At 39.1% G+C, this 26,196-nt stretch overlaps 1 protein-coding gene across 3 annotated transcripts in view; it reads right to left on the minus strand.

Moving 5' to 3' along the window:
- si:ch211-272n13.3 (ankyrin repeat domain-containing protein 26) overlaps positions 1–26,196 on the minus strand; it is a 32,509-nt gene that overhangs the window by 2,681 nt on the left and 3,632 nt on the right. For 2 of the 3 annotated variants that reach the window (XM_055022434.1, XM_055022363.1), the window contains exons 7-40: positions 25,206–25,360; positions 25,074–25,100; positions 24,603–24,639; positions 24,454–24,520; positions 24,315–24,366; positions 24,111–24,235; positions 21,716–21,872; positions 21,228–21,289; positions 21,035–21,134; positions 19,173–19,237; positions 18,998–19,094; positions 18,107–18,358; positions 17,930–18,013; positions 17,790–17,845; positions 16,230–16,979; positions 14,254–14,408; positions 13,448–13,636; positions 12,007–12,037; positions 11,778–11,919; positions 11,070–11,283; positions 10,773–10,956; positions 10,054–10,200; positions 9,444–9,906; positions 8,326–8,831; positions 8,061–8,213; positions 7,011–7,186; positions 6,291–6,384; positions 5,615–5,692; positions 5,044–5,178; positions 4,837–4,949; positions 4,496–4,610; positions 3,443–3,733; positions 3,097–3,332; positions 2,703–2,946 (exon numbers count right to left, since the gene is read on the minus strand). In XM_055022434.1, the coding sequence (XP_054878409.1) occupies positions 2,703–2,946; positions 3,097–3,332; positions 3,443–3,733; positions 4,496–4,610; positions 4,837–4,949; positions 5,044–5,178; positions 5,615–5,692; positions 6,291–6,384; positions 7,011–7,186; positions 8,061–8,213; positions 8,326–8,831; positions 9,444–9,906; positions 10,054–10,200; positions 10,773–10,956; positions 11,070–11,283; positions 11,778–11,919; positions 12,007–12,037; positions 13,448–13,636; positions 14,254–14,408; positions 16,230–16,979; positions 17,790–17,845; positions 17,930–18,013; positions 18,107–18,358; positions 18,998–19,094; positions 19,173–19,237; positions 21,035–21,134; positions 21,228–21,289; positions 21,716–21,872; positions 24,111–24,235; positions 24,315–24,366; positions 24,454–24,520; positions 24,603–24,639; positions 25,074–25,100; positions 25,206–25,360 (5,752 nt within the window). The remainder of the gene's footprint in view (positions 1–2,702; positions 2,947–3,096; positions 3,333–3,442; positions 3,734–4,495; positions 4,611–4,836; positions 4,950–5,043; positions 5,179–5,614; positions 5,693–6,290; positions 6,385–7,010; positions 7,187–8,060; positions 8,214–8,325; positions 8,832–9,443; positions 9,907–10,053; positions 10,201–10,772; positions 10,957–11,069; positions 11,284–11,777; positions 11,920–12,006; positions 12,038–13,447; positions 13,637–14,253; positions 14,409–16,229; positions 16,980–17,789; positions 17,846–17,929; positions 18,014–18,106; positions 18,359–18,997; positions 19,095–19,172; positions 19,238–21,034; positions 21,135–21,227; positions 21,290–21,715; positions 21,873–24,110; positions 24,236–24,314; positions 24,367–24,453; positions 24,521–24,602; positions 24,640–25,073; positions 25,101–25,205; positions 25,361–26,196) is intronic. The other variant, XM_055022512.1, reaches the window with a different exon arrangement.

The raw sequence follows: 26,196 nt of genomic DNA on the forward strand, positions 1-26,196 counted from the left end.
ATGTTTTAGGTCCTTAAAACTGTGTACTAATGCAGTTCAAACTGCAGTCCATTGAAAGAGATTGTTATTGTGTATTTACCTTTTCGCAGCAAGAATACCAAGATGAATGCAGACACAAACAGAGTTTGTGGTTTATATTTGACACCATAACCTACTTAGTAAATACCTGCCACTTTATAGTTTTGACAGATTTTATCTTTTAAATAAGCTTTCTTCTATTTTTAGCTGCTGAAAGAGTTTGTTGTTGAGAGGAAATGATCAAAATAATTATTTAGGAGAATCGACCATCAAGGCTCAGATTAATCTTTCTTTGTATTCCTTTGATGTTTATAATGTGATAATATGAACATTATCACCACCTACTGGCTGGGCATGAATATACAAGCATTTTGTGTTCAGTGAATTAATGATTTTGTTTTTTTTGGCAAGGATGTAGCTTAATCCAGGCCTAATTTGTTTTCCTATAACAAAATTTGTGTACATTTTATAATTTTTTTTGCATTAAGTTGCTTAATAATAACTTGTCTCTTGAAGATACACTGGCACTTGAAAACTTCAGAGTTCGTTCCAGCAAACCTTTGAAAGCAAATCAGAACCATGTTTCCATGCAAAAAAGTTTTAAGATAAAAGCTGTTCTGTACCTGATTCTGTGACCAATGGCTGTACCACTTATGATCTCAATGTTCAGGGTCAATTCAAATACTACTTTGGAAGATTCAGAATAACCTTATACTGAATGACAAACTGTTTATGCCTGAGACAGAACCAAACTAAATCGATTCTTGAGTGGGAACATTTTAGCGCTAAAGTTGCTGATAAAAAGGGGCAGAAAGTAAAAGAAGAGAGAAAAATAGTAACAGTGGCCTCCAGCTGCCTTTCAAAGCCAACAAAGGAGCGCCACCTTGTGTTGTTTAAACTGTACAGGCAGAACAGAGGTGCCTTTACCAAATTAAGCCTAAAATATTCACAAGACGTTAAATTAAAAAGATTAATTGGTGATGTAGTTATGTTTTGTTTTTTTTTAGTTTAAACCTTAGTATGGCTTTTCATGTTTGAACGACTGCAACACAATGAGACCGACTCCCATGAAGACCAGTGAAACCGTCGATAGCCACTGACACTGAACACCTGAGCCTCTATTGTGGATAAAAAACAGAAATATATTGACAACATGCTCTCCAGGGGCTGGCAGAAATAAGATGGGGCAAACAAATTGAAAAAAGAAACCCAGTACTTGTCAACCACTGGGGGTTTTTCTGCAAGCCTCCGGGGTGATAAAAGCTTCAGGCTGAGCAGCTTTCCTCAAAGTTATTGTTGCTTCCTCTGTTGTACAGGTAAACCTCAGTTGATTAAGGCACAGCGCTCTGCAAAGGTTTTCTCTGCTGCTCAGTTTTTGTACGTTTTTGCCGTGTTACAACCACAAACCGCAAAGTTTTAAACTGAGATTCCACGTGACAAACAAGATCGTAAACCAAATAATTCAGTTTCGTCTCGCCTAACTAGATCCTAATCTGTTTTTCTTAAGGATAGTTTTGTGGAGTGAACAACAATCTGTGGATCTCTGCAGCTCCTCCAGAGTTACAATGGGCCTCTCGGTGGCTTCTCCGATTTCTGTTTGGAGTCTACAACCCGAGACTACCGAGGAGTGAGTGGATATTTTTATCTTCCTTAATGTGGATTATTAACTTTGCCTAAAGATATTTGCTGAAAGTATTAGTTAGAGGCATGACATTTAAAAAGCATAGTGATTTAAAAATATCTCCTGATAGGAGACTTCTTCTTAGAATTTGAACCAGGTGAGGCTAAAACTATAAAACCATGCTACTTCAAGAGTTCCGGGTAAAACATATTTGTAAGTTTTTTTTTTTTTTATCCTTAATGGAAAGTGTAGATATTGTTGGACAGCTTTGGCTTAATTATTTCCCTGAATATGTTGGGGGGGGGGTTTCTCAGTGATCAATTTAACAATGAATCAGTTACTAAATTAGTTGACAATATTTCCAAGTATCAATTATCACAATTAAATCATTCAGCTCTAATTTAAAAAACCTTGCTTATTTTTCTCTCCGCTTCACTATAAAATGCAACTTTGTCTACAAAATAAACTGTAATCACAAAAAACTTCACTGAGGCTTGAGGCTGTAACATTGCAAAAATGTAAGAAAATTCAAGGGGTATGCATAAATTTGCAACCAGTTATACTGTATTTCAAAAAGAAGCGCAAAATATGTGAATTTTTTGTTGCTTTGTCTGGCAGCTCTTTCTCCACTGAAGCCACGAGCAACGCAAAGAAACAGCAACCAGTCAGACACTCAGCTGAAAGCAGCAACACACCTGGTTATGAGTCTGGCTGAAGAGAGGAGAAGTGAGAAAAAGACTTTTGAGCTAGAAGCTAAAAGAGTGAGAAATACAAGACAAGTTAGAGGTAATAGTGAAAAGGCAGAAATAATAAACAGGAGGAAGAAACAAACAAACAAACAAAAAAGTCTACAGAGCCTAAAGTGTTTGTTGGGTGAGCTGATGTAACTCGTCGAACACACGTCTCTGACTATGAGGTGAAACTACAGAGATGTCACTATTTATCACCAACATCTCCGCAGTTACATAAACTCGTTCTTAAGAAATGAAATCAGGAATATACAAGAACACAGATTTCCTCTTTAATCTCTATAAGTGAGTGAGAGATGAAGGACTGGGCAGACCTTAGCCAGGTAGTCCTCCACCCTTTGGTTCTGTCCGTCTGACTCAGTACTGGGCAGGGAATATCCCACGCTCGTGTTCCTATTGAGGGCCCCCATTGAGGTCCCGGGGGTGGCTGGCGTAGCCAAGGCACTCATGTCCAGAGAAGGTCCCATCAGGCTCCCGCTTGTAATGTTTCCCATCATAAGACTCCTGCTGCGCTCACTCAGCAACTTGGAGTTGGCTTCGGAGAGGCGGGTGTTGGCCCTGTTCATGGGAAACAAGAAAAAGCTAATCACTACCATCTTTTTAGCAGCTCAAGATTTGCTAACAAGCGTTTACCAGTTTACCAAACTCATTTTTTTGTTTTAATTATTTTTACAAAGCAAAACAGTCTTCTTTGATAAGCATTTTAACCTCTCCAGTTTGGCAGCTAAGGACATCCGCAGACGCATCTCTTCGTTGTAGAGGTGTCGGTAGCGCTCCAGCTCTGAGCGCGTGGACTCTTTTTGGCTGACTGCCTCCTGATGGATGGTGCGGGCTCGGCTCAGCTCCCCTTCCAGCTCCCGGATCTTCTGTTCCAGCTGGGAGCGCAGGTTGGCCTCGTTGGCGGCTTTGATCTCATCTAGCGCTTCCTGAGACGCCGCCTGGGACTGAGAGACACACAGATCGTAGTTAATCCCACTGGTATCACAGTGCGACGTCAGTCTCCTGCTGTTGTGAATTGATTGCCTCTCTGTTGGGATTTTTCTCAGCTCTTTACCTGTAGGAAGAGGTTGACCTGCTCAAGTTTCTGCTGCACCTCCTGGTGGGCTTTTTCCTCTGCTTCACGTCGGTACTGATCCAGCACGCTCTGGTCGGGCTGGGCGCTGTCCAATTGGCGCCTCAGCTCCAGCAACTCGCTCTCCAGGTGCTTTTTGTTTCTCTCCAGCTCGCCGTGGTGTCTGCCCACGCCTGTCAGGGAGGCCAACTGGTCCTGAAGCTCCTCGTTGATCTGCTCCAGCTGGTAGCGACGAGCTTTTTCCTTCTCCAGCGCTGCCTGCAGATCCTCCACCTGAAGACAGAGGGGATGTTTGAAGACCAAGAAGCAAGGGGAGATTGTAGGCGATGCACTGCCCAGGTGTTCATTTAAAATTCGGGGCAAACCACTTGTCTTTAGGGCAGCATATTGCTGTAAAAATATTTTGACTGTGGATACAAGCATAAAAATTAACCTGCTCACCCCTCATGTCACATGTTTGGCCTATGTCCCATTAGCCACTTCAGGATGATGGCTGTTTTTGTGCCTTTCAAGCCAATTTTTCCATAAATATTACACATTGTACATGTTTGACTTTGGTCATCCTGTTCATGCAACTTCAAAATGATGATATGTCGTACAATAAGAAACAGAGGATTTGGCTGTTTGCGAGTCTCGTGTGGAAAATAGCTTCCACAATTTTTTTTTTGTGCTCATTAGTTTAGTGTTAGCTTCTTGTGTTTTTCTGCTTAGTAGTTTAGCGTTAGCTTCTGTTCATGTTCTGCGTTTAGAATTAGCTTCCACTATCTTTTTTTTGTTAGCAGTTTAGTGTTAGCGTCCACTAATTCTTTATGTTTCGCGCTTTAGCGATAACAGAGCTAATATTTTTGCGTGAAATAATAGCGATAGCTTCTGCTAATTTGCTGAATACCTCAGAACCCAGGTCTAGAATCCTGGTGTGAACTGAGTCAAAGAAAAACAGTCAAATGGTCTTTGATTTTTTTGAATCCATAAACAAAAATGTAATGTATAAGCAGTGCATTGGGTTGCGTTGAAGCCAGCATCAGACCCACAAACCTTGTCCTTCATCCACCCATCAGCCTGACTCGGTCGCCTGTGAGGGCTCTTCATAGACGAATAAGACTCTTGACCCTGCAGCTTCTTCTTTGCACTTTTTAATAAAGTTCGTTGCCTTAAAAATAAACGTACAGAGTGAATATCTAACGCATCAAGTAAAATATCCTAAACTTGCAAAGACTAGGCTGATTGAATGTACAAAATAACTGAATGGAGACTTAAAAAGGATACAGACACTGGTGGACCACAAAGCCAAGAAGTTGGTTCTAGTGGATCCGAGGTGGCTCTAAACAGCAGGATGACCCACCGCCCAATGAGAATCCAAAGAGTTTAAAAGTCACCTGTGCATTTCTTTTTGAAGATCCGTGTTTCTCTTCATCTCTTGATCGAGGCGAGTGTCAACCGCTTTCTTTTGCTCTGCGATTTTCTTGGCTTTCTTCTTTTCCGTCTCCATCTACACCAGAATGAACAACTCAGTGACCCTTTTCACCTCAACTGAGTGACACTTAACCATCATATCATGCATAGATTATTATCAGTGTGAAAACCTGGTTTATAAGCTCTGCTTTTTCTCTTTCAAGTTCTGTCATGCGCAGTCCTAACTTTGAGCGGTTCTTTGTCTCTTCCTCCCACAGGACCTGAGAGTCTTGCATGGTGTTAGACAGCATGCTCTGTTTGTGCAACTGTAGAAGAAAAACACACAAGCTCAAAGTCCTGCTCAGACTTGTAGGCATGGATGTCGCTAATTTTAAATCATTTTGAAAATAAACCTTAAACCTTTAAAGCTCATGCACGAGTTTGCTCACGTCCCAATTGCTCCCTGCTACACTAGAGCAAGTTCCCTATACTGAAGTCTGCTGAGAATGCTAAAGCTACTTAAAGGTTATTGCTTTATAGTGGGTTGATCAGAAAATCCAATAAAATTAAAAAAAAAGTCAAATAAAAATAATGTCAGCCTCTACAATTGAGTGTATGTAAACCTATGACATCAACTAAGGAATTAGGATGAGAATTTATTTTTAGTCATTTTGTTGGTCCTGAACTTTCTTTTTCATTTTCATTATTTATGAATACCAATAAACTGAAACTTATGAAGAACTAACAGCACAAGCCACCCACCTCTTTATTCAGCTGTTCTTCCAAAGAAATCTTCTGGCCTTGGAGGTTTGATACCAACTCCTCCAAATGTGCACGGACCTAAAGAAAAAACATGATTTAAAAACAAAACAAAACAAAACAAAAAAATTAAATAGTCTTTGTGTTTCTGCTACTGCTGCTGCAAAAAAGTCAAATTAGGATTTTAGAAAGTTGAAAGCAAACTAAAGGAAGTGACATGCATTAATCAGGAATACATTCACAACTGAAAGAAAGACACCACAGACAAAAGATAAAAAAAAATAAATAAATAAAAAAACTGGGAGATGAAAGACATTTCTCCATCACCAGGATATTTATTCCCACATATGCTTGGAGTTCTGACACTAAAAGCATGTTATATTTTACTTCATTGAGAGAATCATTTTATCTCTAGTTAAAAATAAAAAACGATTAAATGAATCAGTGTACAAAGAGGAAGAACCCCACATAAAGCAACTACGCCTACAGTCACAATACTGACCCCGCCTCCAGGTGAGCAGTCAGCTAGCTGAAAAAAGATTGTATGCCCTTTAAGTTTAAAACTGACTTAAATGCATAAACTCAGACAGTTGATTGAACAGAATTGCATGACAGCTTTTAGCTGTCAAGAGACGTGGAGCATTGAAACCGTGTGTGAGCAGGTGAAGAAGTTACTCACCACGACGGCTTCCTCAGCACTTTTCTGAAGAGCCTCAATTTTATCAGCCTGCTGCTTCGTAGTACCTTCCAGTTTGGCGTTCTCGACCTCCAGGCTGGGCGACATTAACATTCTCTATTAATCAGGCCTCATTTTATATATATATATATATATATATATATATATATATATATATATATATATATATATATATATATATATATATATATATATATAAAGCTGCCTCAAAAAATAGGCATTTGGTGAAAAACCAACATATTCAGCTGTAATAAAGCCAAAAGTACAAAAAAATATATGCAGTTTACATTTCAGAAAAAAACCAACCTTCTTTTTAAATATATTTTAGCAGAAATTCTCAAAGTGTTTTAGTTTTAGCTTCAACAGGTTCAGATTTACTGCAGGAATGCTATGTTGCTACATTTTAGGTAATAAAACATTTTGTTATTTGAAAAAAAATAATTATCTTAATATATTTCTAATGTACAAAAAAGGCTTAAAAACTTGTAGAATGTGCTTTTTAAACAAAACATATTAATCGATTAATCATCAGAATAATCGTTAGTTCCAGCCATAACATTATAGAAGAAAATCTGCACATAGTATCTAATCACATGGTTTGTAGACTTTATGTCAAAACTGCAAATGCGCAGTTCTCTAAGAATAAATACTAAGGATTGCTATGAATCAGCGCTTGTGTTGAAGCCGTGTGTTTGCACTTACTTTTGCATTGCTTCCTCCAACTGTTTGGTGGTGATCTCAGAGGCCACGACGGAAGCCACCGCCTCTTGGAGTTTATGGATGGTACTGCTAAGTTCCTTTTCCATTCTGTCAATTCTGACTTTCGTACTGTTGATGTGTCGCTCTGCCTGGAGGTACTTCTCTTCGGTTTCTTCAAGCTAAGTGATACAGACAAAACAAAACACTCAAGAGCTAAGATAAAAAGTGTACTTCATGGTTTATGTAAAGTGTATACAGAGGATTAATATCAGAGCTATTAATCTTCTGATCAACTCAATATGTCATAAACAGAGTCGTAAAAATCTTCTTGAAGTTCTTGTTACATCTTAATGTAAAACTATGATTGTTGTTGTGACGACTTACCAAATGGAAGTAATTAATTCTTCAGTAGAACAAAAAAGAAATCGGACTTGGTTTCCAAAATCTTTTGCAAATATGATGGGTGGGAGGAAAGAAAACCAAAGCTGAAATGCACTTTCAAAAACCCAAAACGGCCCCATGAAATAAACTACTCCAATGGTGAAATATGGTGATGGTGGTATCATGCAGAGGAAAATCTAGTTTAAAGCTAAACACAGGGCAAAACTGAGAAAAAAAACACCAGCTGGAGGCTAAATTAGTCCTAAAACTGGTCTGGGGGTTCACTTCACAACTGGTAGCAGGACAGGCCAGAAACTGACTATAATTTCAATGTTGCTGTAATTGACAATTTCAGTAAAATGTTTTTCTCTGAACTCTTGACTCAAGTGAGCTAAATAGAAATATATGTTGCACTTAGATGTTGAGTGTGTTTTTTTAAACAAAACTTGAAAAAACATGTTTTGCCTATTACTTAAAACGTAGTATTGGCACTGCCGTAAGATGTGAAAAAAAAAAAAAAATTTCAACCAGTTTTAACATTTGCCAGACCCTGATCTCATAATAAACTTCAACTTAGTGATTGCAGTTTATCATATTCCAGCAGAAGATTTATTAACCGATCGTCTCGTAATAAATCACGCTTCAGAGAAGAGAGCTGCGTCCTGCAGTCACCTTTTCTCTGAGTCTTTCGACGTCTTTGACAAGCCGAGCTTTCTCTTCCTCCAGGTCGTTGCGATAGCGTGTGAGGACCTCCAGGGAAGCTTCACACATCGATAACTTCTTAAGAGAGTCGGCCAGCTCCTGCTGCAGCTGCCTTACAGTGTTCTGTGCAGAAAGAAACGAAAGCAGATATAAAGAAGCATCTCAGCAGGCCTACAGGAGGGAATATGAGATGTTCTGAAGAACTTTTAGTCAGGCTACGCAGCCTCAGTCTCACTTCTCGTTGATTCTTCTCTTCCTCTAACTTGATGTTCAGATCACGAAGTTCAGCAGCCTTGCTGGCGAGCTCCTTATTCCTCTCCTCGACCAGGTGAACTCTTTGTTCACAGTCAGCGCGCAGCTTGGTCAGCATGTCGCTGAAGCGCTCCTGGGCTTCGGTCATGGCGCGCTCCTTTGCGGCGGCTTGGTTCTGGGCCTCTTCCAGGTGCTGCCGGAGCAACACGGTCTCGCTTTGGGCATGGGCGAGGCGTTCTTCCGCTGCTTCTTGGCGTGCTATGCTGCGACTGGACAGCTCCTTCTCTGCTTGCAGAGTCGTTTCGAGCTCCTTGGCACGTGCCATGCCATAGTCCTTCTCTTTCAGCAGGGCGTCCAGCAGCAGATTCTTCTCCGTCAGCTGCGCAGAGACCCGCTGCATGTCGTTCTCCATGGTGTTTGTATTAGCGTCGGCCTTGGCCAGCTTCTGTTTCAGGTTGCTGACTGCCTCGCGCTGAATGGTTATTTCGTCTAAAAAAATATATATAAGTGATAAAATTGCTTATCTATTTACCATCTTCTCAGAGAGAAGAGATGTGGATTGCATTAGGAGGAAAACCAGACTAAAGAGTCATTGTAAAATGCACACTGCAGGCAAGTAAATAAAAAGCAAGAGTAGAAATTGTGGGGCTGACGCAATCAATTAATTGTGATTGATTGATTAATTGAAAGAACTCTTATTTCAGGAGTGAATTAGTCGATTAATAATAATTGATCAACTAATGTAGCAATTGAAAAACCATTATTAATCAATTAAGTAAAAAACATGTTCACTAATTTTTCCTCCAGGAAAAATTCTCTGGTGTTCCAGTTAGTGATTAATGTTAACTGGAGAATACAGACTCAAAAAGGTTATTTACTGAAAGAACAAGATATTCACAGCAGTAATTAAGCCAAAACTGAACAAAAAATTAAATACAATTTACATGTAAGATATAAAACAGTCGCTCTTTGTAAATATGTAACCAGAAAGTGCCAATTTCATTTTATCCTATTAATCGACAGAATAATTGATGACTAAAGTAACTGTTAGCTGCAGCTCTGCAAAGTTGTATGTACAGACCGGAGGACTTCTCCACTCACGTGCGAGTCGGTCTTTCTGTCTCTGGTGTTCTTCCTTCTCTCTGAGCAGAACTTTCTCTGTCTCTGCGTGAGACGCCAGGCGAAGTTCGACCTCCTTCACGGCTGCGGCCAAGCGAGACCGAGTCGACTCGGCCTCGGTCTCCAGCGCCTCGCGGGCGTGTCGTTCGTGTTCCAGCTGGCTCGTGGTTTTCACCAACTCAGCCTTCAGGGCCGCCAGCTGGTTGTTGCAAGTGAACACGGTCTGGGTCACGGTTTCATTGCTGTGCTGGAGGTCTTGACGAATGTCCTCGAGTTGTTCCTTGAGGGCCTCCTTCTCCTCCTCGAGGGTGGTCTCTTTGAGTTTGATGTCTGCCTGGGAATGTTCGAAGTCTGCCTTTAACGTGGCCAGCTGCTCCTGAAGAGAACTATTCTGACGAAGCAGCTCTCTTTCCCTGTCGCCGGCCTCGGTGAGCTGAGACAAAGCCTAACACATCACAACAAAAACATCAAAACATCACCGTAAGTCGGTCTGGATTGTGTGACTAAAAAAGCAAAACAAATAACAGTATTGGGGGGGAAAAAAATTAAATAAACAATCCTGAGAAGATCGGATTGAAATTTAGAGAATCACCTCATTGCTTCTGGTGATGCTTTTCCTGTTCTCCGCCTCTATCTCCTTCTGCTTTCGGAGGTGATTGTTGAGCAGATTTTCCTGCAGGGCCCGGGAGGTGCGTTCCTGAGCCAGCAACTTCTGAGTCTCATGTTGCTCTTCTTCTAGCTGAGCGTTAAACATATCACACACAGGCGTTAGAATCACATACACACACCTGCAAGCAAAGAGCAAGCAAATAGGGATGCAGCTAGCGATTATTTTCGTGATCGAATATGGTGACGATTAATCAGTTAATCGAATAAAAACCCTGGCAATTTTTGCTGATTTTTCAGTCAGTAATTAACAATAGGCAACGTGTATTTAACAAGGGACGCAAAAGGGTTGCAACTAACAATTATTTCAGTGATCAATTATCGTATTTATTATGCTGACAATTAATCAGATAAAAAAATTCTGCAATTTCCACAGATTTTTCAGTCAGTATTTAACACTACTGACACAAAAGTTATAGAAATATAAAGACATATTTTCTTTCTATTCAGCATAAAAAATATAGATGGTCGTCCCTTTTGATATAAAAAAAAAGAAAATGGCTGCTTACCAATTAATCGAAAGTGGATTGATAGAATCGATCAACTTCAGATTAACTTATTAATCGATAACACACATCTCCATTTCTAGCAGAAAACAAAATCTTAATAAACAGTCGCCGTGTTGGGCAGATAAAAACAAAGTGCCTGTTTCAAGTTGCTGGCGAGCGTTCTCATCTCCAGCTCCACGTTCCTCAGTGTCAGCTCCACCTTCTGCTTGTCCTCAACCTCAAACAAATGCTGCTCCTCCACCCGCTTCAGCTTGTCTTTGGTGGAGTCGTACATCATGGAGGCATTCTGGCGATTCTCCTGCTCTTGTTTCAGTTGAAATCTTCACACCAAGTGCAACACAAAGAGATCAAGTAAATAAATGTGTAAAAAAAAAAAAAGAAAAGTTCAGAGGAAAGTTGGCCCAAAAATCAACAACAACAAAAAAATTCTCACTTGATGTTTGTGAGGTCAGTCTGTATTTCCAGCTGGTTGCGCTCCAGAAGGGCCTTAGCGTCTCTGACTTCCTCCAGTAAGCTCTTCAGCGACATTCTTTCCGCTTCCAGCTGGTTCACCTTCTCTGACAGATAGCCATGGCGACTTCGCATTTTTTCAATGGAACGCTCGTACTCGTGGAAGATGTTCTGTATCTTTGTCATAGTCGTGGGATCTGGGGGATGAAATACAGAAGGTCAACTCAGTGTCCGGTGAACCCTTTGCTCGTTGATTTGGCCGTATGTTTTGGACCAAGAGATGAACCATGTCCGTTTTTCGTTTACAGGCCACCAAACTGATCCCAATGATCCAGTTTAGTGAACAGTGAACAGCTAAAAGAAAGCTGTTGATTTCAAATAAGCTCAAATGTAATTAAAAAGGTTTTACATACATCCATTAAAATGACTGCTAGAATTTGTGCCACATGTGAATTAGTTAAAAACAGTGTCATTAACAGATAATAAAAGTGTTCAAATTTGATATCTACATTTTTCAGTTCAATTCTGCTCCGATAAAAGAACACACTTATTTTTAGACAGAGCTTCACCATGGATGCCAACCAGTCCATCTGTCTGTGTCTATCTACAAAATTAGATTGTCCATTTGTTTTTTTTGCAACAAAAAGTAAGGAAAGTAAATAACTCTTCATGCATTGCGCAAGCTTATTACCCAAAGAGAATGACTCCAGCTTCTGCATGAAGGAGGCTGCATTACGGTAGCCTGAAATTTGCGAGTCCGCATCGTCTGTGTCGGACGACTGGCTGAGTTCTTCTAGATCGTCAGGCATGCTTATGTCTTCAAGACTCTGGACCTGGAAATAAAAAAATGATGATGAAATTATTCCCCTATTTGTTTCAAATCCAACACTTAGTTATGTAGTCAATCTGGTTGTTTGTACCTTGCTTTTCCGTTGATCTGTAGTCGTAGACCTGAGCCGCACAAACACAAAAACAAAAAAACAAAAAAAAGTAATTCTAAAGATTTGCATGAACATAGTGAAAATACTATGTTGAGACAGCAATTGCAAGCTTTTCCTGTAATGTAAGGCATTTCTGATTTGGTTGATAAAAGCAAATTTGACATTTTAACGACTTATAAAAGCAATAAAGAACTGAAAATGAGATATGTTTTGGAAGTGTTAGAAGTATTATGTTGCATATTGTGGATATTTGTCTATTTTCTGCAGTGTAATTAAAGAGATGAAATGTTAGAAGAAGCCCCCTCTATGTTTTTTTTATCACAACTTAAACCCTCCCAACTTAAAGAAAGACAACCTGAGTAAATGTAAAACGCAGTTTTCTAATCATCACTTTAATCCTAAAGGGAAAAACGTTATCCGAACCCTCTTGGTTCCTATGGTGACAATTGCCTCTGAAACTGACTGTATCATTCTTAGTTGCAACAACTTCTGAAAGCATTTGGAAGCTTTGTTTTTCTTAGCTATTCATAGAACTTTAGGAAGCTTTAAATCAACGACAACGCCATTGTCCTTCACGATTGTCTGCCAGATATTGTGCAAGTTACTGAACCTTTTTCAAGGCAGTTGTTGCTGCCTGGAGTGGGCTCAATCACTTACTCAGTTTAGGGATCAATTGTTCATATCAAACCTGATTAACTAAATGAAAACATAACTTTGCATTTACTCAGGTTATCTTTGACTTTTGAAGTTGGGTGGTGAGCTGAAAACAAATAACCAAAGCAAAAACAGAAGAAAAGTTGAAGGCTGCAAATACTTTTACCGCATCCTATGCTAACAGTAGGGCTGAAACGATTAATCGACTTGTGATTAATCGACTACTGAAATAATTGGCAACTAATTTAGTATTCAAATCATTGTTAAGTAGAATAAAGAAAAAACAATTACTCTGTAGAATTCAAAATTGTAGGACTGGAAGAACCAATTAATCTGAATTAATCAATTAATTGAAGTAATTGTCAACTGATTTAGTAATCGATTAATCGTTAACTGGAGTACAGAAACTCAAAAAAGGGGAATATGCTGGAAAAAAACCCCCAACATATTCATGGGAGTAATTAAGCGAAAACGGTACAAAAAATTAATACACTTTGCATTTAAGATAAAAACAAATACCTTTGTCTGTAAACATGTTCTACCCAGAATTCCTCAAGTGGCATATTTTTAGAATCACCCAATTGAAATTCATTTACTAAAATAATTGTCTGTTGCAGCCCTAGTTAACAATTTTATACTCTGTTGACCTATCAACCACAAGTTTTGGAGAGGGAGATTTGTTTCCAATAACTAGCGTTCGGGTTAATAACACCAAATAGATCAGTGGCACAGACAGATGTAGGAAAGTGGCGTCCTGCATATATACCTGTCGCCTTCTTCATCGTCCGATATGTCACTTATAGGGCTTTCCCCAACCTCATGTGCGGTTGGTCGATCAACTTGTATGCTGGCCTGAGGGCCTCCACTTTGCCGGGCCCAATGGACCATCAGCTCAAGCTGTAATTTCCCTTCTCCACCTTGCTTTATGCCACTGCAGCTCTGTACGATTGGAGCTCTGTTGGTGTTATGGAGAGCAATAAACCTGATTTTCATTGAACTGTGACTGACTGAGGCTTTTGGTTGAAATGAAAAAGAAAACACACACTGAAACCAACACACCAAAATAAAACAAAAATCCTTAAACGGCCGGGCAGAATTATTTGCACTCTTGGCAAATCTTGTGTAGAAAGCCTGAAAATACAGAAAATAAATGAAGCTTCATCCTATCATCTAACCAAAGCTCCAGTAGATTGCTTTTTTAATTCAACATGTTTATTTTTGTGATTGTAGGACACAAAATAGTTCTTTCCTAACTTTATCTTGACTCAATTTGTTATGGAAACTGGGCGACCTCAAGATGCAATTAGTTACTCGGTGCGAGTGTTGGGAGTCAAATGACAAATTCATTTTTAGGCTTTTTCTTACTCATCTTTACCACGGGTGCAAAGAAATGTGGTAGCTTCTGCCACATTTCACTGAAAAACAGTCTAAAACTAATGTTAAATCATACAGAATAAAAAAAAAAAAAAAGAAACCAGCCACACAGATTGTACACAAAGTCTCAATATAAAACCAATTTCTAATGGCTACTTTCAATTAGTATTTTCGCTGGGAAGCAAAATGAATGAATACCTGGCATCAAACTCATATTCCTGATTAGATCTTCCAGCTTGAACCAAACTTAAACATACACTGGTCCCAGGCTTCTCCGAACCACCTGCTTCACTGGCATCGCGGTAAAATAACGACTTTCGATGCTTTGTCACAGCACCTGTTTTGCCGGCCATCTGAAAAACAACATAAAAAAACATGCAAGATTTATGAACTTGGCAGGAGAGAACGGTCCAGCTGAGGAAGGCCGAGGCTTGCACTTTAACATGCAGTTTGGATCCGTGTTCGTGCTCCTTATCATACATAATTCAGCGTCGCCCCGCCCACTGGAGACCTAATATCTTGAAGCTGTTTCTACTTAAGAGTCTATTGGAACTGCATTACCTAGGAAAAGTAATTATGCACCTTTAAGCATTTTCACATCACAACTAGGAACTTTGATGCATTTTAATGTGATTTTAAGCGATATACCAAAATAGGCCAGTGAATAATACAGAAGTGGAAGGAAAAAAGAATTTATACATTGATTTTGTAATAAGCTCACAAGTGAAGAATGGTGCAAATTTGAGGCAGTTGATGCAGATGAAAACTTTTTCATTCATTTTAAGACGCAAATATTCACTGATGTAAGTTTTTGGTTTTTCATTTTAAGGATTATTCTTAAATTATTGCCCCACATATAAAATACACTGAAGTTTGTGGTTGGTTTAGAACAAAATGCAAAAAGGCTCAAGGGATGTGAATAAGTCCTTACTACTTAAGACTATATAACTAACCCAAGACGTTTGAATACTCTTGAATAGTTAAAATTAAGAATTTGATCTACAACATCCACTCTGCTATTGCTCAATGTCAACCTAATATTCTAATAATTTACTGAAGTCAACACACCTTTAAGTATTACTACTTAAAAGTAATACTGTGACGATGGTGATGATGATAATAATAATAATAATGGAGGAACTGGGTTCCTGTCTAAGAAAGAAATTCAAATAATTAACTTTTTTTTTTTTTTTTTACAATGCGATCAGCTTAAGTATTACTGCTGGTTGTCGTTTTCTTTAAAAACAATAAACTGACAATACAAATAGTAGATTCTATTTCCTTTTCTTATTCTGTCCTTTAAGGAATTGACACACCAAAAAAACTAATAAAATAATAATAAAAACTCTTCAAAAGATTGACTGTAAAAACTAACACACAGCATGCATAATAAGGGAAATCAAAACTGAAAATAAAACTTATTCCATGCAATAAAGAAAACTATTGTTCATGCAAACTTCACACATTTTTGACAGACATTTTCAGTGTAAATCATACATGCAATGCACATGTATGACACAAGACTACAAATAAAAAGCACACAAGTGTGGACCACTGGTAGTTTTAGAGTAGCTGGCCAGTCACTAGCATATTTTGTCTGAAAATCTGTCCCAGATGCAGCATTTTACTGTACATTATATGTACAGAACTGATTTTGCATTTTCAAAAAGCTGTGATTTACTTAATTAAGGCCAACTGAACTTTTTTAAATTAATTGACATTTTCAGGCCTCAATTTTAGACACATGAATTTAGACTCACAAATTTAAGTTTTTTTTTTTTAAGGATGTGTGGACACCCTGCATAAATCTAATCGTAAGATCTGCAATTTTTGACTTTCACAAATAATCTTGTCGCCACACAGCTGTTCAGAAAACACTCAAGGGTCCACAGCTGATTGGTTAGAATGGCAAGAAGTTAAGGTGGGTATAAGTGAACCAAGCAGATCTATATTAAATGAAACACGTGACAAGAAATAGACATGTAACTGCAGCAATAGGGTCATAATGCTATAAGCCTCAACTGAAAGAAGAAAGAGAAACACATTTAGGTATTGAAAAAACCGAGGAAGAGAGAGAAAGACGAAGTCCAGAAGCAACTGCGTCAAAAGCAGCAATCCTACATCGCTTTCTTGGGCTGGGCCTTTGCTTTGAAAACAATTCCCAGCCTTCCTACCTCAGGATCAAACCTCATCATGTCCTCTTCTTCAGGCCCTTCTCCATTAGAGACATCTGGACATCTGTGTTGCAAGGCCAGCTCAGACGTCAGACTCTCTTCTGACCCTGCATTGGACCCACCAGCTTCATGTAGACGGCCAGCAGAGTCAGTAGCAAGCAGAGCTACGCCGTTATCCTTTGAAGCAGGTTTGCTGTATCGATCGGTATCGTCTTCGCTTTCTTCCTGTGCGGCGGTAAGCTGTGATGAAGCTTTGGTCTCGACATCAGCTGTGAGTAGAGCTGACTTATGATGGATAAAGCTATCGTTCACATCTTGATCACAGTCCGGTAGTGTTTCCTCACACAAGGAGCTGCCAGGTGACTCTGCCATAGACTCCTCCTGTCCTGACTCTCTCTGCTCAGGGATGGTGAGAAGAACAATACTTCTTGCTCTAGCTGTGGGGCGAACGATGTCCTCTTCTTCCTCGTCACTTGAATCTTCACCCGTAGAGCTGGACGCAGGAGAAGTGTCTTCCGTGGGGGTTTTCGCAGGATCCCTTGATTTAAAAAGTTCGCCAAACCTCTCCTTTAACTCCCCAGTGACGCTCTTAAAGGTGGATTTTACCTCCCTTTTCTCAACCTCTACCCAGAGTTTCTCGTAACGCTTCTCCCACGGAGTATCTCCACCTACCTTTTCTTCCGTGTCAGAGCCTGCATGGCCTAAGTTGTTCAAACTGAACTCACATCCATCTACTGCATCATCTTTCTCCTTTGATGATGTGATTTGACAAGACAGAACAAACAAACAAACAAAAACAACAACAAAAAAGACAGAAATGCAAACAAAAAAATGGTTTTGATATAATATCCAGAACACAAGGTAGACATAGAATCCACTTGAGATGTTCAAACTAGGGGTGAACCAATTGCGTTTTTTGACCAATCACCAATCTTTAAAATATTTGGCCTGGCAATTATGACTTTGGCCGATACCGTTGTTTTTAGTCTGATAAGTCACTAAATATAATGGTGATCATAGCTTCCGCCTATGTGTAGATGTGAACAGGTTTCTTATTATTGACCAATCACCCAAAATTAAGGAAATTGGGGCCTATTCATCAGTGCACCCCTGGTTCAAACTGTCTACTTTGAAACGAGAACTGGGTAAAACTTTCCATCTCGAAAATTGCAACCTTGGTAGAGACATAACACAAAAGCCTGCAATCATTTTCCGTACAATGAATAATTTAGGCAATGCACCCTCTTGGTCCATCACATCTCAAGTTTTTGACAGAGTGAGAAAGTTCAAAATATTTTTACAAATATATTGTACATTTGTGGCTTCTTGCCAGAAACACTTTAGTACAGTTAGGTCGCTAGATATACCTTGTAAAAAATATATTCTGCTTTTGCTAAAAATGTTCCAAGATATTCCAAATTAGAAGTCATCAAAGACATTTCACGCTAATATGTCTTGCTCATGCATTTTCAGAAAGAGAAAGACACTTAAACTGGGGAAGATGTTGCTAAAAAGGAGAATTGAATTGAGGAGGCAGACAACTCTATCAACATTTCTCACCTTTTCCACTTCATAATCCGAACTTTCTTGAATGTTTTCTGCCTCTTCAGCAGTACCTGGAGAGAAGATGGAGTCAGTACCCAGAACACTGGGCATGTGCGGGCATAGAGGTAATCTTAAAAAGGACTACTAAATTGTACCAGGTTCCTGCGCTGACCGTCGCCGATTGCCTGCAGGAGAATTTTCTTGAGAGCCTCTAGTCTTTTCTATCTCACTATCTGAATCTGGTTGTGGGATAAAGAAACAGATAAAAACTCTTGCATGTTAAATATGCATACTCGGGATACGCATGGCAGAAAAAAAAGTCACCAACTTACCTTCTTCGTCTGGCGTCTGAAAATTTATCTTCGTTGTATGAGGTTGGAGCAGCAGAGCAGAGATGGAGGACGTGCTGGGTAGACTCTTCCCAAAGCTGCTGCTCCTCTTAGGTGTTGAGGTTCTGGGAAGACCACCGTCTTTCTGAAACTCCTCGAGGCCAGAGGAGGGAATCTTCAACCCAGTCGGGGTTCTTTTACTGATACTGCTGGTAGAATCCCAGTCTGATCCATCTGCACCACGAACATAAGATACTTTAAGTCAAGGGGGAAAAAAAGATTAGTTTGTGGAGCCATGGAGTACAGTTTATGTCAAGTTAAACATTACATCCCATTTCTCTTCTACTCTTAAGCTACAGTCTAAGGCAAAATACGCAAATACAGTTTTTAATGAATACATCTGAACTCATTCAAACTCCTTTACTGTTACTGACCTGCGTCTTTTGCTTCAAAATGGGTAAGGACAGAAACAAAAATCAATGCAAAAATCAATGTCGCATGTAAAGAACGCAGACTTTTAATCAGTTCACACACGTTTGCTCATATGCAGTTGTTTTCTTTTACATTAAAACTTTTGCTGAAGCCAACAATAATTCACACTAAAGCAAAAAGAATTTCAACAATGATTGTTTTCTCAGATGAATGCTATAGATTCATGGTAAGGAGAGCAAAAATCTGAAACAAATCCAAAACAAACACCATCATGCTTTGAAGCAGAGGTTTGTAGAGTGAACTTTGTGCAATCATCTTCCAAAAGTCCCTTGCAGATTATAGATTTGATGAGTAATTGTCCCACTCTTATGCTAAAAACGTTACATGTTGTAGCTTGTTTGATGGAAATCAGTCAAAAAATAGACTAAAATTCTTTCATTGGACATCAAAACCCCCCCTTACCTTCAAGATCATCTACATCGCCGACACCAAGCTCGTCCATTATGTTGACATTTCCTTTGTGGCTGATCAAAACACTGAGCTCTTTAGAACTTTCCTTCTATTTAAAATAAAAGACAGAGCTTTGTAATTGTAGCATATACCAGTTAGGTTCTGTGTCTCTATCTGTTAAATGTACCTTTTTCTGTACAGGATTGTCTTCCGTTGTAAGCTCCCTTTGATTATCCTTATTGTCACTGTCAGCTGAAAAAGACAGGGTGTGATTTCAATTGACTACTAAGAAGTTCACCAGGAAGCATCTGGAAAATCCAGATGATGCAGGCAATTAGGATACTGTTAGAAGCATTCCCATGCAAATGAGCTGGAGGTTAGCATGTTTCTGCATCGCCATGCAAACTGATGTCTTTGAATGGAACACAACTTCAGGCGATGGTCAAGATTAGTGGAGTTTGAATCACAACATTCCTTTAAAACAAGCCACCTACAACTATCTTCAGTTCCCTCATATTTCATTTTTTTGTTTGTTTTTTACCTTAATAGCCACAAACTTCAGTGTATTTTATTGGGAGAGGCAGTCAGACGTCTTCTAATTTTTCATAAAAATGTTTCATTTCTCATCCAGTTAGCTTCTTCAGTTCTAAACATGGCTTGAAAGTATGAGGCTAATAAGTTTTAGCAAGAACAATCAGATTAGTAGAGGTCACTAATGGGGCTGTCAAGGCAAACAAGTGGTTGAAGATAACAATGAAAGTAACTATCTATGTCTGGTTTAAATAAAACAACATTAAACAGAGGAGGTGAGAACAGGTTTCATCTTTTACTTAAAGTGGCGTGGGTTCGTCTCTCTAGGTCATTTTGGCGACATTCACACTTGGAAATGTGAGGCCAAAAGCAAACTCATGTTGGGATTGTTAGGTGACGTGTCTGGATTAAAACAAATAGAGGGTAGTGTCAGCGACTGCTGGGGTCCCAGTAGCGACCTTGACAGCTTGATTAGTGTGATCATTTTAATATCCCTGATACTTCCAACCTATGTTAAGGCACTTTCGATTTTGTTGCAAGTCTTTTAGGTGTGTCTCTGCCTTATCCTAAGATTGTAATTTTTACCCTTAATCATTTGCAAAATATCTCACTCAGTCATACAGTGTCTCTGATTATCCATTTTCAAGTTCTGGATCAGATTCTCAGTTGGTTTTAGTAGATTGTAACACATGAACATGCTTTGAAATAAACCCTTCTACTGTAACTCTGGCTTGATGCTCTACTGGAAGGCAACCCTTCTCCCCAGACTCAAGCTTTGTGTTTGTAGGTTTAAAATTGTGCTGTAAAAAAATGAAAAAATAAAAATAAAAAAATTAAAAAAAACAATACATTTTGTGCTGGTCTGCCATTTAAAATCCCAATAAAATCCAACGAAGGTTGTTCTTATAATGCAACAAAAAGCAAAAAAGTTCAAAATTTTCTCAATTTCTGAACTTTAGTACTTTGCATTTCTTCTACAAGGCACTAAGCTCTGAAAAGACGTAGTGTGCCTTGCACTTTATAGCTAGTTGACAGGATCAAGCAGGTGCAGTGAATGCTGCATGCATCCCCTTATGCGACAATGACGTGATGGTGAGTTTTCTGATTAGCCGGGAGTGAAAACAGGCGTACCCTCTCCCTGGCTGCCTTGTGGCATCCCTACATTCTTGCGAGGCTCTATCTCTGCCATCCTACTCCCTCCTTCCCCTCTTAAAAAAGAAGGAATGTAAAACAGGTCTACAAAAAGAAAAGTAACAAACTGTTGGGACGGTTTTGTTCAAAGGGACACACTTTACATTGTGCATATATAACTTTTAAAGATTCGGACACTAGACAAACAGAAGGATAAATGCCGTTCATTAAAGTGCATGTTTCTATAACAATAAATAGGTAAAGTCACACAATTTCTGCTGCATGGAATGTTGCCTGGAATGACTTGGTTGCATCTAGAAGCAAAAACAAAAACAAAAAACACTGAAACCATCAATAAAGTGAAAAATAATAAAAGTGTACATTTACTTTCTTTGAGTGAATCTTCCACAGGATTTGCTCCCTCTCTATTTGGGCTGTGCAGATTTGGCTCTTCCTTATGTGGTACGTTGGAAAGTTCCGAATTCGACTGAAATTTACAAACAAATTTTAATACTAAAAACCGACAAAAACAAGAACAGTCATCTGATCAGGAGCAGTTCAGCAACATATTTGTTTATACCTCGGAGTCCCATGAACTCTCATCTCCTTCCCCTTTCTTCAGACCCAGTTCTAACCGGAAGTCTACATAGAAACTTTAATTAATTAGTATAGAGCTTTTTTTAAATAAATACATCAAGAACAGTGATTTTAATAGCCGCAAAGTACACAATTTCAGCATTTAATCACATTTCAGATATATGTACTGAATGTTGTACAATAGCAACAATACTGTCAGTTTGCAAAACATGATCACTGAGAATCTATGGTATAAAAAGAAGTCATGACTCTTCTTTAGCAAAAAGAAACTTATTCATGATAAACAGTGGAGGGCAGACTTCAGCAAACATTTAGCAAACTTAGCTTCCTCTAAATTAATTTTTCCTGATAAATTCTAAAGAACTAATTTATTTGAACTTGAAAGTCAATCAAGTTTGACATCTCAGTTGAATGTTTCGGTTACATCCACTGTTAAGAATTCTCCAATTAGTTTCATGTTAGTATTCATACCTCTTTTTTTATCTTTACCAACTTCTACTTTTGGAACAGTTGGAACTCCATCATGGACGTCTCCACTGTCTTGAGATTTATTATCAGCATTCGATGAGTCTTTTTCATCTTTTCCTTTTCTATCATTGTCTTTTTCATCTTCAGTAAAATTTTGTTTCTAAGGAAAAAAAGATAATGCATTTAAAACCCCATTTCATTGACATTTGAGTTCACAACCATTAAACAAATAGGTACAAATATTGAAGGTCTTGGCAGAAGTAATGTAAATACAAACCATCCTATTTGACACCCAATAACCAAACATCTCTGTTTTACCTGAATACCAGGCTCGTCAGTGCTTTTTAGCTCGTGCCATCTCAGGCTCGTGTTCTCAGATCGATCGGGTGAGCTTAGGTCCACATCATCAATGTCAGTCTGGGGTAACGCTTCACCAGAGACCTCTGAAAGTTGGTGTTGTCCACTGGTATCATCATCCTTGATGGATGAATTGGAAAAGACCACTTCCCCTCTCTGATCTTCGTCAGAAGACTCTCTTGTACTGGCAACACTTGCAGTTTCAGTTTCAAGCGGAGCATACGATGTTAGTCTAGCTTCACCTTCATCAACTGACTTTTCACATAACCCAGCAGAATCATCTCCAACATCAAGCAATTTGACTGTAGCACTGGCAAAGTCATACTGGAGTTTTTGATGCCTGCTATCTGAATCCTCACTCGACTCAAAATCTTTACTCTGATTTTCATCGACGACCAGCGTTTCTCCCTGAGCTTTGGTTTCATTTTCAGCTTCATCATTTCCGTCAATGTAGGAATATGGAATCTCTTCGGTATTGTCCACAGTTTGAATTTTGTCTGTTTTGGCTTTTTCTGCTTCTTTCTTGTCCGACTCATCACTTTCCTCTTCATAATCATCATCCCAACTGCTACTGTTCCCTTCCTCATTTTCGGAATCTAACTTTTCTTCCTTTAGTGAAGCAGATCCCGTTGGCTGGCCATCATCACAGAGTATTGGGCCTTTTGCATCTTCACACTCAAGTGCTACTGACACGACAGGGGAGGGGTCATTGGATTCTTTCTCAATACTGTCTTTTTCTTCTTCTTGGAAGGAGCGTTTGTGCGTTTCTTTCGTATCATTGTCTTCTTCGTTTAAATATGATGATGCAACTGCAGATTGAGCACCAGTGTCATTTTGGTTTTCGACTTCAGAGGAATCCCAATCTGATTCAACTGCAGTTGCTACGATTGGTTTGTTTTTGGCCTGAGGAGAACTTGGTAAACCCGGATCATCAATAACTCTCTCTGGTAAAACACATTGTGTTGAAGAATCCCATGAAGTATCAGGCTGCTCCTCCTTCTCTTCCAGCTGCATATCTGGAGGTTGGACATCATTTTCTTGTTGAAGAACCTCAATGTTTGCCTCGCTCTCTTTGGGTATGTCGACATCACTTCCTTCTACTGAAGAGCCCCATGAGGACTTACGTTTACCTTCCTCAACAGTTTCCCTGCTTGACGAAGCATCATCTTCCACGTCAGACTTGATATTCTTTCCGATGTCGGCTAACAGTTTCCTCGGACAAGTGATCAAAGTGCTTCCACCAATTTCTTCTGCTTCATTTTCTTCTTCATCGTCAGTATCATTCCAAACTTTGTCGACACCATTTGTCTCGTCGCTCAAAGAATCTTTATCATCGTGTTCCATCTCTTTGTCTGACTCCACTTCTTTAACGTTAGCGGGTGACTGAGCTACTTCGGGCGGGACTGGGACTTCTGTTGAGATTTGATTTGAAATAAATGTTTGGTCTGATGACCTCATACATTCCTTAGCAACACTCTCTTCTTCATCGGACAACTTTGATTCCACCCTAATGGCAGACACAATGCAATCACCTGCTATGTCTAATATTGCTGGAATTGCAGAGGTTTTTGCACCATCAGGACTGGTGTCGTCTGTTCTTTCCCTCTCTTCTTTGCTGATCTCATGTTTGACTGCAGCAGGAATCCCAGCATTCAGAGAGGAGTCACTGTGGGGAGTGTTTTGACTATCAGCTCTGATGTCAGTTGCAGAGCAGCTCTGATTGTGATTTTCCTCCTCTTCCGATGCATCTTCTTCTTCATCGCTTTGTTCACTATCATCCTCTTCACCTTCTTCCTCCTCATCATCTTCATCTTCTTCCTCCTCCTCCTCTTCCTCCTCATCATCTTCTCCAGAGTCCCCTCCATCAGAACCTTCATCCTGAGAATTATTAGCACTTAAATTATGCTCTGAGGATTTTCCTTTCCCCGTTTCAGCTGAATTATCTCCTTGTTCTTTGGCATTTGGTGGGAAAAAAAACAACAAAAGAATGGAAAGCTGTTACAAAAAAGCACACAGTAAAGCTTTACCACTACAGTTTTACCTTTCTGGAGATATGAAGAGGGGATTTGGAAAGAATGGAAACTGTAGAGGAATCTACTGGGACATTAGTTTTACGTAGTGGCTCTGATTCTGCATCACTCAGGGAAGTGTCGGGTAGAACAGGAGCTACGGGGTAAGCGAGGATAACAGATTACAGTCACAAACTACTATAATTAGTAACAAATGATTAAAAGATTCTTGGTACCTTCTCCTTTTTTAGACGCCAAAATTCGGCTTAGGTTCACTTTAAGTGGTTTCTAAATTTCAAAAACATTACATGAAAGTTAGATTTAAAAAAAATTAATAAATAAGGCTGCTGTGCGTCAAATATAAACCTCACCAACCTTTCCCGCAGAGGAGTCATCATCATCTTCTGTTGAGGGCCATTCATCATTCGCACTTTTAGAAGCTCTAAGGACGGAGGAACAATTACAATCAGGAAAATCAAGTTGTAAAATGGAATTGTTGAATGCAACAAGAAAACTCTGCTTACCGACTGACTGACTCTGACAATGAATTGTCTTCTAAATCTGCAGCAAGGGAGAAATACGTTTTTATTAACGTATTATCTAAAGAAACTCTACCTAGACATTCCTCCGACATGTAGAAGAGATTCAAAGCATTTAAAGCGCCCTATGAAAGTTTGTATACCTTAAAAATTTTTCACATTTTGTCAACTTTAATTATTTTAAAGTTAAAACAATACACAGACCATCACACTGAACTACATAATAAAAGTAGCAAAATGAAAGGAATTTACCAGATTTTTTTCCCCCCAAATACAATCAGCCTCCTTGACACATTACTTATTGACTCACATCTAGAGGCTGAAAGTGAGGCAACAGGTTTAGCTCTGTATTTCGTAATATGTGTGAAGGAGCCTGATCTTAATCGGAACTCAAATTTGGCCGTTACAATGTAAAGAAAACTAATTCTGCTAACAAAGTTCATCTAAGTATAGTACCTCCCCCTTCTTCATTTGTCCCAAGCTCTAGTTCCAGTCAAGCATGAGGAATAAATAAAATGATCAGTCAGTCATACAGAGAGTCTGTAAAACTTACTTCTTCACTATCTAACTAAAATAAATGTGTATCACCTTTATCAGTGGCTGGTCCTCCCAAAGAAAAGCCTGGTTCAGGTTCATGGTGGAAGGGAATGCTCGGTGGTTTTTTCTTCTTGTATGGACCTGGACGTGATACTGAGGCCCTGTGTGTCCTCTTGGTAACATACTCTGTGATTAGGAGGCAACAACTGAAAAGGAGGGGAGGGGGAAAAAAAGAAACTCAAAATGCCACGGTGCTCATACCAAGCATGGAAAAATAGATTACTGTTAGTTTTGGTGTTGCTCAAAGAGACTATAAAACCACACTCGGTGCTGTGAAAGTGTATCTGTACCCACAGGTTTCTCCTGATTTTACTTCTTTTTTTTTGTTGCACTATTATCCCAAGTCCATTTTAAAATGTCATTTCTTTAATAAAGGGAAAAGAAAGTGGAAAAGTAGCTGCACACTAAACCTAAAAACAGCTTGGGCCACTCATGGCATAAAAATGATATTTGTAGTATTATTGTGGACATTTGGCCCAAAGTCACTCAGTAAAAGTTCCCAGTGCGTTCTTTGCTGACTGACTTTCTGTCCTTATGCGTTTTTTATGATTCAGTTTAATGTAAAAAAAATAAAAAATACTTCAATTCATCCCTTTTTATATTTCATACTATCCAGTTTTCTTTACAGAGTTGTTGTAGATGCTGATGGATGTGGGCAGAAAGGTTGCAATCTGTATTACAGCGGTTTTACAGGATCCTCTGGCTAAAGATCGATTTAATCATCTCCAGATTTTTCAGATCAGTCCCCAAAACAGAACCAGTGTTCTTAAGAAAATGGCTTAGTCTTTGGCTCAAATGCTGCAATCGCATCAGATGTTGCTTGATGTGTTTGCTTGTTTAGCTCTTTTAGCTTATTTCATGTTGTCAGAAAGGTCAGTGCTCAGGCCTGAATGTGGCCTGTGAAACTGAGTCAGTGAATTTTGTGAATCAAAGTTTATTTGAAAAGGTTGTTTTTATTTCGTGTTGTTAATAAATGTGACAA

Source organism: Poeciliopsis prolifica, unplaced genomic scaffold (genome assembly GCF_027474105.1).
Source record: "Poeciliopsis prolifica strain line A6 unplaced genomic scaffold, Auburn_PproV2 SCAFFOLD001, whole genome shotgun sequence".
NCBI lineage: Eukaryota > Metazoa > Chordata > Actinopteri > Cyprinodontiformes > Poeciliidae > Poeciliopsis > Poeciliopsis prolifica.